The 14,889-nt window shown below is 41.7% G+C and overlaps 1 protein-coding gene across 1 annotated transcript in view; it reads left to right on the plus strand.

Annotated features, from left to right (window-relative positions):
* LOC109935447 (band 4.1-like protein 4B) overlaps positions 1 to 14,889 on the plus strand; it is a 278,476-nt gene that overhangs the window by 242,064 nt on the left and 21,523 nt on the right. The window contains exons 21-22 of the mRNA XM_048614210.1: positions 3,484 to 3,604; positions 12,495 to 12,572. Coding sequence (XP_048470167.1) covers positions 3,484 to 3,604; positions 12,495 to 12,572 — 199 coding nt within the window. The remainder of the gene's footprint in view (positions 1 to 3,483; positions 3,605 to 12,494; positions 12,573 to 14,889) is intronic.

Below are 14,889 nucleotides of genomic sequence, written 5' to 3' on the forward strand. Positions count from 1 at the left end.
CTGGTTCACTAATGTCCTTTAGGGAAGGAAATCTGCTGTGCTTACCTGGTCTGGCCTACATGTGACGCCAGATCCACAGCAATGTGGTTGACTCTTAACTGCCCTCTGGGCAATTGGGAATGGGCAATAAATGCTGGCCTAACGAGAGCTGCCGACATCCCGTGAATAAATAAATTCAAGAAAATTATTCCGGATATTCCGGAGGCTGATCTGCAGCAGAGTGACATCATAAACAACATTGTGAAGCAGTAATAATGTGATCAAACCACCTAAAAAGAAACCAAAAATGTACAACCTCTCCACTGGATGGGAAATTGAATTTCTATTCATCACAGTAAAAGAGTGATTGCTTTATACATGATCATATATATTGATAAGTGAGAAGGGGAATTTGGAACAACACCACACAACAATGCATGGTAATGAACCGAAACGTCAGCTTTCCTGCTCCTCTGATGCTGCCTGGCCTGCTGTGTTCTTCCAGCTCCACACGGTGTTATCTCTGACTCCAGCATCGGCAGTTCTTACTATCTCTGGATGGTTAAGTCAAAGATTGTTTTCCTTTGAATGGCATATTCCAGATATAGAAAATTGATGAGCTGAAAGCTCAACAGTCATTTTTTTCTAAACCAGCAACAAAAATAAGTCCTGCTCTGAAGCATCATCATGTGTCATCTTCTGGCAAAATACAAGAAATCACCGACAGATGGTGAAGTAATTAAAGTAGAAATAAGTGTGACTGCAGACTCTTTATTACAAGACTTTGAGAACAAGGAAATAATAACGGCGATCCTGAGCAAGTCACTTGGGGCTTCCACAGTATGAAGAAAAGTGGAACCTTTGTCCAAAGATGTCTTTCAGCAACCACACAGCAGCACCTGAAGGACTCTTGATGCATCTCTTTGCAGTTCAATGAATCCATTAACATGACCGACACAGCTCAAGTACCTGTTTTGGTGCGCGTGGTTTTTAAAAATGTAGCTAAATAGGCTCTTCTCACCCTTTTGTTAGAGAGAATAAAAGGTGAAGATGTTCCAAAAAATTCAAAAGGTATGTGCTTGAGAAAAACCTTCCAATCGGGAAACTGGTTTCTACAATAATTGATGGTACACCAGCAATACTTGTGCAAATGTGGGCTTTGTTGCATTTTGCAGAAATTATCCTGATTTCCCCACTTTTTTGTACAATTCACTGTTAGTAAAATTGTGAACTTTTCTTGTGTAATTAAGTTGTTAACATTGTAAACTTGATTCGGACAAGAGCCCCTCAGCTCCACTTGTTTAAATCCTTACTTGACAAACTTACTGGTCCCTACAGTGGTCTCACTAATCCCCCATGCTGATATGAGGTGATTAAGTTGAGGGAATGTCCTGCAAAAACTTTTAGACATTTGTCTAAAATTGTCACAGTTTTTAAATCAAGGAATGAGTGTGCACTTAACTGTCAGTGCATGTTTTCTTGATGTTGGATTCCTTATAAATATTGTGTCACAACTGTAGATATTAGGACCAGCATGGTCACTCAGTGGTTAGCACTGCTGCCTCACAGCACCATGGACTCACGTTCAATTCCACGCTCTGGCGACTGTCTATGTGGAGTTTGCACATTCTCCCCGTGTCTGCACGGGTTTTCTCCGGGTGCTCCGGTTTCCTCCAAAGATGTGCAGGTTAGGAGGACTGGCCATGCTAAATTGTCTCATAATGTCCATGGATGTGTATGGCTGGATTAGCCATGGGAATTATAGGGTTACAGGGATAGGGTAGGAGTGGGAAGCTCCTCTGCAGAGGGTTAGTGTGGATTCAATGGGTCAAGTGGCCTGCTTCCGCATTGTAGGGATTCTGTGACAACTGAATGAGCTGAACAGTGAACTGCAGGTGAAGTACAGAGACTTAGCACACGTGATTGCTGCTGTGAATGCATTCTAATTCCGACTAGATCTGTGATCTTCCAAATCGAAAAATAGAATGGTTCAACACTTCCCAAATCTGTAGAAAAAACTAGGAAAGAAATCAAGACAAAGAAAAATGGTTCCATGTAAAAAACCTTTGTGCACACCTGAGGAAGTTGGCAGAGGAATTCAACAGGCAGTTTCAGAAATTAGATATGATGGAACAAATCATCATGTTTGTCTCAAATCCATTCCTTCTGGTAGATATCGGTGGGTTGGTGACCAAATTCCATCAGGGGTTGCTATAATTACTGTGCAAAATGATATTGAGCTGGAAGTCAGATCAAATGATTGCAATTTTGGGGATTCATAAACAGAGAAAAATGCTCACTCCTAACATCCTGAGCTTTTAAAATAAAAGCTGATTTTTGGCTTCACATAACTTTGTTCTCCAATGAAAATAATCAATGGTAAGTATTGCATCTGCCTCTCAGTTACAGGAATGGACTGTGTACGACTGGCAGCCTTTATTATGCTATAGTAACTGTTCCCTCAAGTTTTTTATTACAACAACATTAATTAGCCCTTTCTCACTGAATAATCTTAGATCTAAAATAGTCTGTGGCCTAGTTGGTTCCTCAACATAGTGCATAAATTCTTCCTTCATAGCATTGGTGCTCATTAGGTTGATTCAGTCTGTATGTAGTTTGAAGTCGCTCATGATTACTCAAGCACCATACACCTTTTATTTTTAATTTTTTTACCATGGCCTACAGTACCACTACTGTTTGGTGTTCTGTAAACCACTCATAACAGTTTTTGCTGCTCCTCGCTGCCATCAATCATGTCTGATACGTTTCTTGACCCCATTCTCCTGCTTTCTTCCCATAATACTTGATCTCCATCACTATCCTTTAATATGCACTTCCTGGTCTTAGCCATCTGCAGCCAGTTTTGAGAGTACATGCGGCCAGTTACAAACAATTAGCTGCAAACAGATGCATAAAGTAAGTCATTGATGGTTTTCTTGAGCTAGGTGTGTGACTCGGCTGAGAACCACAACGACCTTTTTGCTCCTCTTCTGCTTATTATTTATCCGGAACATCCGCATGGTGAAGAAACATGAATGAAGCCTGAGTGTTTCACATTCCTTTCAAAATGTTTTAATAAACATTGTAAGAGGCTGATTTTCCAAATAGTGTACTTCCACCAGTTCTTCTTTGGATTGGAAGAGTTGTAGAAAGTATCTATATTTTTCATCACTGATGAAGTTTGAGGTGTACTGACAGCCCATAAATCAATACACCAAAAGGTAATTCTGACATATTGTTTGGTTTCTTTGCGGAGAATTAAATCATTTGTTACTGTTTGTGGTATTTGTTGTTCATCGTGATTATGTAATACTTAGAACACAAATGAAATTGTTTTCCACATACATCTTCTTGTGAAAGTAGTTGTCTGAAGACTAAATGTACAGGATCTGAACTCTTGTGCAAAAAAGGTTGATTCTTATTGAATTAATTTCTGGAAATTGTGATGTTTTTGTTTGGTGGGAGATGCATGTGTTTATGGTAATTTCCTTTATTCTCTGACAGTAATCACAGTGATGAGGATGACCTGCCTCCTGCATTAGCAGCAGCCACTCGAAACAGCCCTCCCCCAGTCAGCAAACAGTCCAATTCCGATGTTCAGTTACAATATCCCACTTGCATTAAGGTATAGACTTTATTTTAAGAAAGCTATTCAATCAGATTTATCTGCTGCAAAACCAGTAAAACTGGCTTGTTAAATACATGTTAAACTACTACTGTTGTGTTACCTGCAATGTAGTGATATCCTCTGTCATATTTTAAGTGCAACCTTGTCTCGATCATTTAAAAAGAATGAGAAAGAGTATAGAGTCATTAATCTAACATCATTTGCCAATTAAGGACACTCCAAAAGACTAGTCAGTTATTGTGAAGTATTGTTATTGTTCGAATGCTACCTCTTGAGGTTCCTAGCAGTGTTCCCTGTCACTTTCTCACTGACTGTGCAGCGCACGGCAATAATTTCCAGAACCGGAAATCAATGCCATCATTGGTGTAAAAATGCGGATCACCACTTGTGGAACATCAAGGTAATGGAGGGGCTGTTGATTCTCAGCATGTCAGATGCCAGTCTTCAGCCAATTCAATTCACTCCACATTATAATCAGAAACAGCTGAAGGCACTGGATATTGCAAAAAGCTATGCGGCCTGACAACATTACATCAATAGCACTAAGGACTTGTGCTTCAGAACTTATCATGTCCATGGCCAAGCTGTTCCATTTCAGCTACAACACTGCCATCTACCTGATAAAATGGACAATTGCTCAGGTATGTCTTCTACAACAAAAACAGGACAAATCCAACCTGGCTAATTACTATCCGATCAGACTATTCTCACTCATTATAAGAGTGATGGAAATAGTCATCTGCAGTGCTGACAAACACTAGTTGCTTGAATATAGGAACAGGATAAGCCATTCGGTCCCTCAAGCCTGTACCACCATTCATTGAGATCATGGCTGGTATGTGGCTTAACTCCACATGACTCTGACTCTGAAAATCTTTACTTAAGAATTTATCTATTTCAGATTTAAAATTAACTGCTTCAGCACCAACTGCTCTTTGAGTAAGAGAGTTCCAAATATCTACCACCCTCTGTGTATAGAAATATATCCTAACATCTTTCCTGAATGGTCTGGCCCTAATTCTTAGACTATGCCTCTAGTTCTAGAATCCCCTATCAGTGGAAATAATTTATCTTTATCCCCACCCTGTCTTTTCCTTTTAATATCTTGAAGACTTCACTCAGATCACCCCTTAACCTTCTAACAGGCCACCTTAATCCTGACGTTCAGGTATCATTCTTGTAAACCTACGTTTTTCTCCCTCCAAGGCCAATATATCCTTCCTGAGGTGTGGTGCCCAGATCTGGGCTCAGTCCTCCAAGTGCGGGCTAACCAGAATTTTGTACAACTGCAGCATAACATCTTCATTTTTGTACTCCAGTCCTCAAGATATAAAGACCTAGCATTCCGTTAGCTTTCTTGATACTTTTCTGCACCTGTTCATGACATTTCAAAGATCTATTCTCCTGAGTCTCTTTGGACATCCACTGTATTTAACTTAATACCATCTAGAAAGTATCCTGATTTTTCCTTTTTCAGTCCAAAATGGATCATGTCACATTTGCTTACATTGAACTCCACCTGCCATAGTCTCACTTAGCCTATTAATATCCCTTTGTAATTTTGTGCTATCATCTACACTTGTCTATAATGGCACCAAACTTTGCGCCATCAGAAAATTTAGATATATGACTATCTATGCCATTATCCAAGTTGTTAATAAACAATGTGACTAATTGAGGCCCTAACACAGATCCTTGTGACCCAACATCCTGGTCACATCCTGTCAATTTTGAGTACCTACCCATTTCCTCTACTTTTCATTGCCTGCCACACAACTAATTTCCCAGCAACGTCAGTAATTTACCCTCAATTCTGTTGGCTTCTACCTTTGTTAACAGTCTCTTATGAGACACTTTATCAATTGCCTTTTCGAAATCAACATAAACAACAGTTCCCTGTCCACATCCTTAGTCACCTCTTCAAAAAATTCAATGATCTCATGTCAGGTATTGATTGCTGACTCCGTCCGAACAGCTGAAAATTTTCCGTGTTCAGTTACCTCATCCTTGATTATACACTCCAACAAATTTCCCCACCACAGATGTCAGGCTAACTGGTCTTTAAATCCCTGGTTTTCCTCTTTTGCCTTTAAAAAGCGGATTGACATGTGTAATTTTCCATTCCAGAGGGGGATCTCTGAAAAGTTACATTTGACCAAATGTGGCATCAAGGAGTTCCAGCAAAACTAGAGGGAATGGGAACTGGGGAGAGTGGGGGATGTCCATTGGTTGGAGTCACACCTGGCACATAGGAAGATGGTTGTGGTGGCTGGAGGTCAGACACACAAATCTCCGAGGACATCTCTGCAGGAGATCCTCAGGATAGTGTCCATAGCTGCTTCATCAATAACCTTCCCTCCATCATAAGGTCAGAAGTAGGAATGTGTGCTGATATTTGCACGCTGTTCAGCACCATTCATGACTTCTTAGATACTGAAGCAATCACTGTCCAAATGGAACGCAACCTGGACAGTATCCAGACTTGGACTGAAAAGTGGCAAGTAATATTCGTGCCACACAAATGCCAGGCAATGACCATCTTCAAAAAGAGACAATCATGGCATTCAATGATGTTACCATAATTGAATCCCCCAGAATATTGGTAGTGGAGGTCACCATTGACCAGAAACTCAAATGGACGAGCTATATAGAAACATAGAGTCAAAAAACTAGGAATCCTACAGTGAGTAACTCCCGTCCTATGTCTCCAAAGCCCGTCCACTATCTACAAGGAACAAGTCAGGAATATGTTGGAATATTCCCCATGTTTGGATAAGTGCAGCTCCAAAAACACTCAAGCAGCTTGACACTAACAAGTACAAAGTGGCAAGCTTGATTGGTACCATTCCACAAACGTTCACACCCTCCACCACTGATTCTCAATGTCATAAGTGTGTACAATCTACAAGATGACAGCAGAAATTCACCAAGGCTGGTTGGGAACATAACCAGCTGCAGGTTCCTCTCCAATCCATTCATCATCCTGACTTAGAACTATATCGCTGTTCCTGCAGTGTCATTGGGCCAAGTTCCTGGAACTCCTCTAACAGCATTGTGGGTTGCCCTGCAGCACATGCGCTGCAGCACTTCAAAAAAACAGCTCACCAGCTCCTTAAGGGCAACTAGAGATGGGCAATAAATGCTGACCCACCTGAGAACCCCACATCCCACGAATGAATAACAAAGTAAAACTAGGCAGCCAATTTGTGCCCAGCTGGCAATCAGATTCAACAATGAACTAAATAAGTAGCTACAAAAGCAAAATATTGCAGATACTTGAAATCAGAGTTAAGAACAGAAAATGCTGAAAATACTCTTGTTTAGTTAGTATCTGTGGAGAAAAGCAAAGTTAACATTTCAGCTTCATGACCTTCCATAATCTGATTTAACAAGGGAGGATGGTCAGGTTGAAATTGGGTGGAAAGGTTAAAAAATGAAAGTATTAAATGCTCAAAGACAACCAAATCCACCCATTTTCACTTTAACAAAGACAGGTCAAGAGCTGAGGAATCAATTTACTTCCATTAATTAAAATCATTTGAGGGGAATGCGTACTTCCATTTTTAAAAAAATCTGGTTATTTATTATGAACACATGGAAGTCATGGGAATCTTGGTGAGTAAATGGAGGCAAGAATGGCTAAATCCCCTAGGCCCAACGTGCCAATGGAAGCTGCAATTGGCCAACATCCTAGCTAACATACCCTCTGGCCACCCTCACATTCCGCTTTCTGACTGCCGTTGGTGTCTGTGAGATTCATGCCATTCCTCCAGCAATGTCTGATTCACACAGCTTCCCCTAGCCCCTGGCAATGTGGTATCTGCTATCTACTCCCTTGTTGTTTGTTGCTTTCCAGCCCGACAGTGGACTGATGAAACTGAGTGAAATCCATTTAAAGATCACTGCAGTTGATTTCCGTATTTCTTTTCAGAAAACTATCCTTCAAGCTTTCTTGTGGTCCTGTGTAAATGTGGGGACCTTTCCTTAATTATAATTTCCTTTCGAGAAAGGAGAGTGATACATTTTTGTAATACGGTCACACATCTTGCCTTGTACCCATACCACACCTTTAGTTTACAAACAATTTTTCTTTTATATCTTGTCCTTTTATCTAGCTGGTTCCAATTAAGAGTTGACTACAGCATTAAGGGGGCCACGAAAGTAATTACATGAAAAATGGTCCTTTGTAGATGGAAAGTTCTATGTACGAGTCCCAGTATTGATTATATATTGATAGATTTTGTCATTCCCCTGCTACAGCAGTACCTTCTTTTTTAAAGAACTTAGTAAAACACTGTAGTTCACATGATGATCTTCCTTCTTAACATCAGAAATAATCTCACCTAGTCTTTGATTGTTTGATATTCAAATACAAAACTCTCACTGTTCTTTCACTTTATAAATATCACATATACTGTTTCATGTAAGTTTTATCAAAGTCAATCCAATCCACCTCTGTTTTTAAAATAGGTTAAGTGTTGGATTAGTTCTATTCATTTGTATTTAAGGTGTGCTTGTTTATATCAGTTATTTTCTTCATGTGGAAATTATGCACTTGTCCCCTTCACCCATCATTCATCAGGTCACTGCTGACCATTTCCACACTTCTAACCCCTGCGTTCAGCCATCTTTGATCGCAAGTTTCATTACTTAATGGCTGCTGATAACACAAAAATGAAACCGAATAAATGTCCATCTTCTATTTTGGGAACTTGTTTGGAAAGTGGGAGTTTTCCAAAGTAGTATAGTGAGAGTTTAGGGCCAGCATGTCCCTCTAAGAGTGAAAGACAAGGGCAGCAAGTCCAGGGAATCCTGGATGTCAAGGTATATCGAGAGTCTGAAAAAGAAAAAGAAGCAAGCATATGTCAGGTACAGTGCAGTAAAAACAGGGGAAGCCCTTCAGGAGTATAGAGAGTGTAGGAGCATGCTTACAAAACAAACTAGGAGGGCATAGAGTGGTCACAAAATAGTTTTGCAGTTAGAATTAAGGAAAACCCCAAGACATTTTATAAGTATATAAGGAGCAAGAGGATTACCAGGGAAAGAGTGGGACCTATTTGAGACCAAAGGGGCAATCTGTGCATGGAGCCAGAGGACGTGGGTGAGTCTCAAATGAATATTTCTCATCTGTATCCACAGAGGAGAAAGACATTGTAGCTGGAGATTTCATTTGGGATGGAGTCAACACAGTATGGAGCTGGAGGAACACAGCAGGTCAGGCAGGATCAGAGGAGCAGGAAAGTCGACGTTTCGGGTCAGGATCCTTCATCAGGACTGGGTAGGGACAAGGGAGCTGGGAAATAAATAGAGGAGGTAGGGGTGGGACTGGGAGAAGGTAGGTGGGATGGTGATAGGTGGGATGGTGATAGGTGGATGCAGGTAAGGGGTAGTAGGGATTGGTCAGTGAGAAGGATGGGGAATATAAGTGAAGAAGAAGATGCACGGTTACTGTCAGGTCAAGGAGGCTGGGATGAGAGGTTGGATGTGGGATGAGGCCAGGGGTGCGGAGATTTTAAAACTGGTGAATTCTATGTTCAGGCCATCGGGCTGTAGGCTCCCAAGGCGGAATATGAATCCCCACTATCCCCTACCTGCATCCATCTATCACCATACTACCTACCTTCCCCAGCCCCACCCTCTCCTCCCTCTATTTGTTTCCCACCTCCCTTCCCCATCCCCAGTTTTGAAGAAGGGTCCCAACCTAAAACATCAACTTTCCTGCTCCCCTGACGCTTCCTGGCCTGCTATGTTCCTCCAGCTCTACACTGTGTTGACTCTGACTGCAGCGTATGCAGTTTTTGCTATCTCATTTGGGATGGAGAAGTCTAGAACACAATAGGATTAATAAGGAAGAATTATTAGATGTTTTATCAGGCATACGGTGCATAAATCCTCCAGGGCCTTACGAGATGTATCCCAGGCTGCTATGGGAAGCAAGGGAGGAGATTGCTGGGGCCCTGGCAGATATATTTAATACTTCGCTAGCCACAGGTGAAGTGCTAGATGACTGGAGGATAGCTAATGTGGTTCCCTGGTCCAAGAAGGGAAGCAGGGATAGGCCAGTAATAGGGAAATTATTGAAAAAAATTCTGAGGGAAAGGATTGATCATCACTTGGAAAGACAGGGATTGATCAAGGACAGTCAGCATGGATTTGTTAGGGGAGATCCTGTCTCACTAATCTCAGAGTTTTTTTGAAAAGGTGACCAAATATATCCGTGAGGGTAGTGCAGTTAATGTGGTTTACATGAACTTCAGTAAGACCTTTTAATATGGTCCCACATGGTCCAAATATAAAAGCCCATAGGTTCCAAGGCAGGTTCAGAAACTGGATCCAAAATTGGTTTGCAAATAAGCAAAGGGTGATTTTTAGAGGGTTGTTTTTGTGATGGAAGCCTGTGACCAGCAGTGTACCACAAGGATCAGTATTGGGGCCCTTGCTGTTTTGTTTATGTACATTAATGATTTGGATGTGGATGTAGAGGATATAATTAGTAAGTCTGCAGATGACATGAAACTTGGGGGTGTTGTTCACAGTCAGGAGGATATCTCAGGCTACAGTCTGATATTGATTAGCTGGTAAACTGGGCAGAGTAATGGCAGATGAAATTTAATCATGATAAGAGTGAGGTGATACCTTTTTGGAGGTCTAATTAAGAAAAATATACAGAATGAATGGTAGATCCCTATGGAGCACTGACGAACAAAGAGGTCTTGCTGTACGAGTTGGAGCATAGGAGGCTGGCGGGAGGGACGGAGTCTGCTTAAAATATACAAATTGAGAGGCATAGATAAGGTAGATTGTGTGAATCTTTTCCATGTGGCAGACATGTCCAAGGCCAGTGGCCATAAGTTTGAGGTGAGGGGTAAGTGGTTTAGAGGAGATCTAAGGAAAAATGTTTTCACCCAAAGTTTTGTAGAAATATGGAATGTACTGCTTGAAGGGGTGTTGGAAACATCCAGATGAGCATTTAAAATGCCAGGGCAAAGAGGAGTATGAACCAACTGCAGATAAATGGAATTAATGTAGTCTGATGTTTGTTGGTTGGTGTAGACATGGTGGGGTGAAGGGCCTGTTGTTATGCTGTTTGAGTCTATGACTCTATTCATCAAATGGTTACAGTTCTTAATTTCCCAAAGAGTGAACAGCGACTCCTATTTTTTTTTTTAAAAGTCCGGTTATTTCCATCTACATTTGCTGTCAAGTTTCCAGAGACCCGAGAAGATCAAATTGCCAGGACGACATTTCAATCAGGCTTCCAACAGCCCTTTGCAAACCTGATTTAATAATTATAATGAAGTGTCTTTCTATACAACCTGCCAATGTAAAGATGGTGGCAGATATATAAGTAGCTAGGTGGGGCTCTTCTATGTTTGAGTTGAATTTTTGATTAATGGCTCTAACTCTAGGTCAATTCAGATTGGCCAATAAATACTTACCATTCCAGAATCCCACGTCTTATGAGAAAATATGATAAGTTCTCTGCTGAGGTGTTCATATGAATTCCTTAATCTTCCGGTTCCCATTCAAAAATGGAATATGGAATTTACTGTATCTTTGCCTCTCACTGACTCAATCCCTCAATGACTTCAGCATACCTCAACAATTGTTTAGCTAAATTTAATTACCCTTTTCATTAAAGACTGGATTACACTATTTTCTAATGGTGAGATGCTGACAAATATTGATATTCAAAGGGACTGGGTGTCCTTGTACATGAATCATAGAAAGCTAATATGCTTTTAGGAAAGCAAATGTTATGTTATACTTTACTATGAAGTTACTATTGGAGTGACCAAATCCTACTGCAGTTGTGAGGGCTTGGTGAAACCTGGAGTAACATGCACTGTTTTGGTCTCCTTATCTAAGGCAGGATGTGGGCACTTTGGAAGAAGTTCGACAAAGTTTTTCAGACTGATACATTTCATGTGGCCATTGTCCTGGGAATAATTAGGGATTCTAGAACTGAGATGTGAAACTTCTTAATTCAAAAGGTTTTAAATCTTTGAATTTCTCCACCCCAGAATGCTCAGTCTTTGAATATAATCAAGACTAAGATCAATAAATTTGGGGAAATAAGGAAATGATGGCAAAAGGGGATACTGCAGCAAGGAAAAATTGAGGTAGATCGGCTGTGATCTTACTGAATAGTAGATGATGCCGAAAGTGAAAAATGCCTAGTCCTGTTCCTTTTTCTTTCTTACATGTACTAAACATTATCTGGTGACCTTTTCACACGTGTATGCATCAGATAAGAGCTCTATAACCTTTCTGAAAATGCTGATGCACATAGGTATGACTTTTTGCATGCATGATGTGACGAGTTAAGAAGGCACCTGACACCAGGTTATACCAATAGATTGATTTGAAATCACAAGCTTTCAGAGTGTAGCCCCTTCATCACTGAAGTGAGCTATTCTTAATGCAGGGCCTTAAAGTAAACGTGAGGTTGATAGGAAACATTGCAGCCATGATGTGCAGTATTTCTCTTACTATCAATCTTTGTTCTCTTCTAAACCTCATCTTTTTTCATTAGGCTCTCCAGCATCACCTTGCAGTGTTCAAAACCTGCAGCAAGCAATTTACTACACTGCTTCTTTCAATGTTGCATTGCATCTAGTGTCTTGTACTTCAGTTTTATACATAATTGGCATTTTAAATCCAGTTCCATATTAATGAACTGCAACTTATCTGACAGAATTACTTGCTTGTCTGCACTCCTGTTTATTGAGCGGATTGCTGAGCATTACTTCAGTTTGAGAACTTACTGTGAATTTTTGCTGCTAGTCGTGAATAATTTACATTGTACTTAAGTAAAATGTAAAGTAGATTACTATTGGCTGAAAACTTTCCTTAGGTGGATTCATATTTGCCTGTCTTTTTACAGAATAGTTTGGAAGAAGATCATACAGAGTTGGCTTCTCCAGGAGATCTACTGATGGACTTCACTGAGGCCACTCCTCTGGTTTGTATTCAGACTCTAACATCTTAAAATATTCAGTTTTTTCACTATTATAGTTAATAGAATATGTTGTCAGCTAACATCCTGATTGCCCTTCATGGAAATATGGTTTTGCCTTACTCTGAGTTATGCCCTTTTTTTAAACATTCTCCTGATGTTTCCCACTATTCATTGAATTCCTTTCTACAATGGTGTGTGCTCGACAACATTTTACAAGAAAAGAAACAAAGCAGATTTGTAACATTGTTCATAGTGCTCAGAAGATGGAAGCTACATAATTTCGTTCCAAGTACCTTTCCTAAAATTCTCACTGATGCAGTGTATAACAGTAGCGTATCTCTTCTGGTTGAATCTGAGATTGAATTCAGCACTGACCGAGATCCAGAAACCTAGCTAGCCAGCATTGCTTTGCACTACACATAATGGAAAATTCTGGGGGGGGTTGGTTAACTTAGTTAGCTGGACAGCTGGTTTTTGACACAAAGTGATGCCAATTCCCACACCAGCTGAGATTAACATGAAGGACTGTCCTTCTCAACCTTTCCCCATGGAAAAATTATCTGAAGATTGATACAACATGATACAGGAACTTTGGGCTGCATCTTACATTTCTTTGTCAGTTTTGCCAAGCTTGCTGGAGGGTTTCACACCGCAGTGACTCACTATTTCTTACCAAACTTGCCTCATTAACTACCTACCTTGCCTTTATGGCTCCCCCTCACCCGATTCCAGACCCATCTTACTGTGCACTGGTACCAAAAGAAGTCTCCACTCACTTGATATCCCCTGAAAGAGCAGCATACCTGGGACCTGTGCCTTATTTAAAAGGCCAATGTGCATCCAGATGAGCACGGCAGTTGTGAAGTTGCTCTGCTTGGTGATGGATGTTCAGTCAGAAGATGTCTGAGAAGGGAAAAGCAGTGCTGCAATTCTCCTGGAGGTCCTGGTGAATGGGGTGGTGCAGAAGAGAGGCGCCCTGTTTAGAAGGACCAGCAGAGGAGGCCACTACACAGACCCTGGCAGCCTGGTCCGAGCCGGGCAGTGTAATCTCCATGGACTGGAGGAACGGCCGGCAGTGCTGCAAGAAGGTCAATGAACTCCTCTTCTCTGTCAGGGTAAGGCCACACTCTTCTCTCTGGTACTTCAAACCCTCTGTCTCTCAGCTACTGTACCCATCTGCCACCATGGCTCATGCTGTACCACTCTCACTATTGTCTTCTATATCTTTCTTCACTCAGTCTCATTTCCCTGAACCTCCAATGTTACTAACCCTGCATGTGCTCTGCATTGCCTGCTCACTCAGGACACCACTCCATTTCAACCATGTGCACCAACACAAATAGCTGAGCCACCCACTTTCATCTTGCTCAATCCCTCCCTTTCTCTCATTACAGGGGAAGACAGTCCACAACAAGGCTGATACGGCCTGCGTTGAAGAGGTGCCTGACATCAAGCTCCTCACCCGCACGAGAGAATCCTGTTCCTTGCAGGAGAAGACCAGAACCACTGCTGTGCAGATATCCATATCCCCCGCAACTGAGTAAGTACCACTCTTCGTGCAACCACAGCTTTTATAGTAATCCTGTCAGTCTCATTTGTTGCCCAATACTTCTGACCATTGGCCAAAATTCCTTCTGTCTCGTGTCTTGCAGCCACCAGCAGGATGTCCAAGGCCCCAGTGGAGAAATAATCTGTTGCCAGAAGTCACCTCCTCAATCTCTGAGGAATAGCGTGCCAAGGCCTCAGAGGAAACATCGCATGACTGCCTCCGCAAAACTCACACGTAGAAAGCACAATCTGGAGAGCATCTCACTGGGACTGCTCCACACTGACAGACGGGAGAAATGCCCCAGGTTGCAGACACTCTAAGGACGGCTGGAGACCAGGCATCTGCTCAGCTCCGAGTAGGAGAGGTGTCGGACTCAGGGACTTTGTTCAAATGCACAGGGAGGAATAGGAATGGCAGACAGGTACGTGAGAGGCAATGGCCCTCATAGCCCAGAGCCTGCAGGAGTAATTTGCCTAAAGCATGTGAATGTTGGCAGTTACCATTGGAGAGCCAGGTGCCTCAGGGTCTGCTGGATATGTGCATAGACCTGCATTCCATCACCCCAGCCATTGATCCTCAGGATTGAAATCATGGTGATGGAGGGATCGAAAACCTGGTGAGCACTCTAGGTGAGAATGCGGGTAAGTGGATCTGAGTCCACGAAAAGATCAGCCATGATCTTATTGAATGGCGGAGCAGGCTTGAAGGGCCGGACGGCCTACTCCTGCTCCTAGCTCTTATGTTCTTCATAAGGAGTCAGGGCAGTGCCAG

Source organism: Rhincodon typus, chromosome 2, assembly GCF_021869965.1.
Source record: "Rhincodon typus isolate 14 chromosome 2, sRhiTyp1.1, whole genome shotgun sequence".
In the NCBI taxonomy this organism is placed as follows: domain Eukaryota; kingdom Metazoa; phylum Chordata; class Chondrichthyes; order Orectolobiformes; family Rhincodontidae; genus Rhincodon; species Rhincodon typus.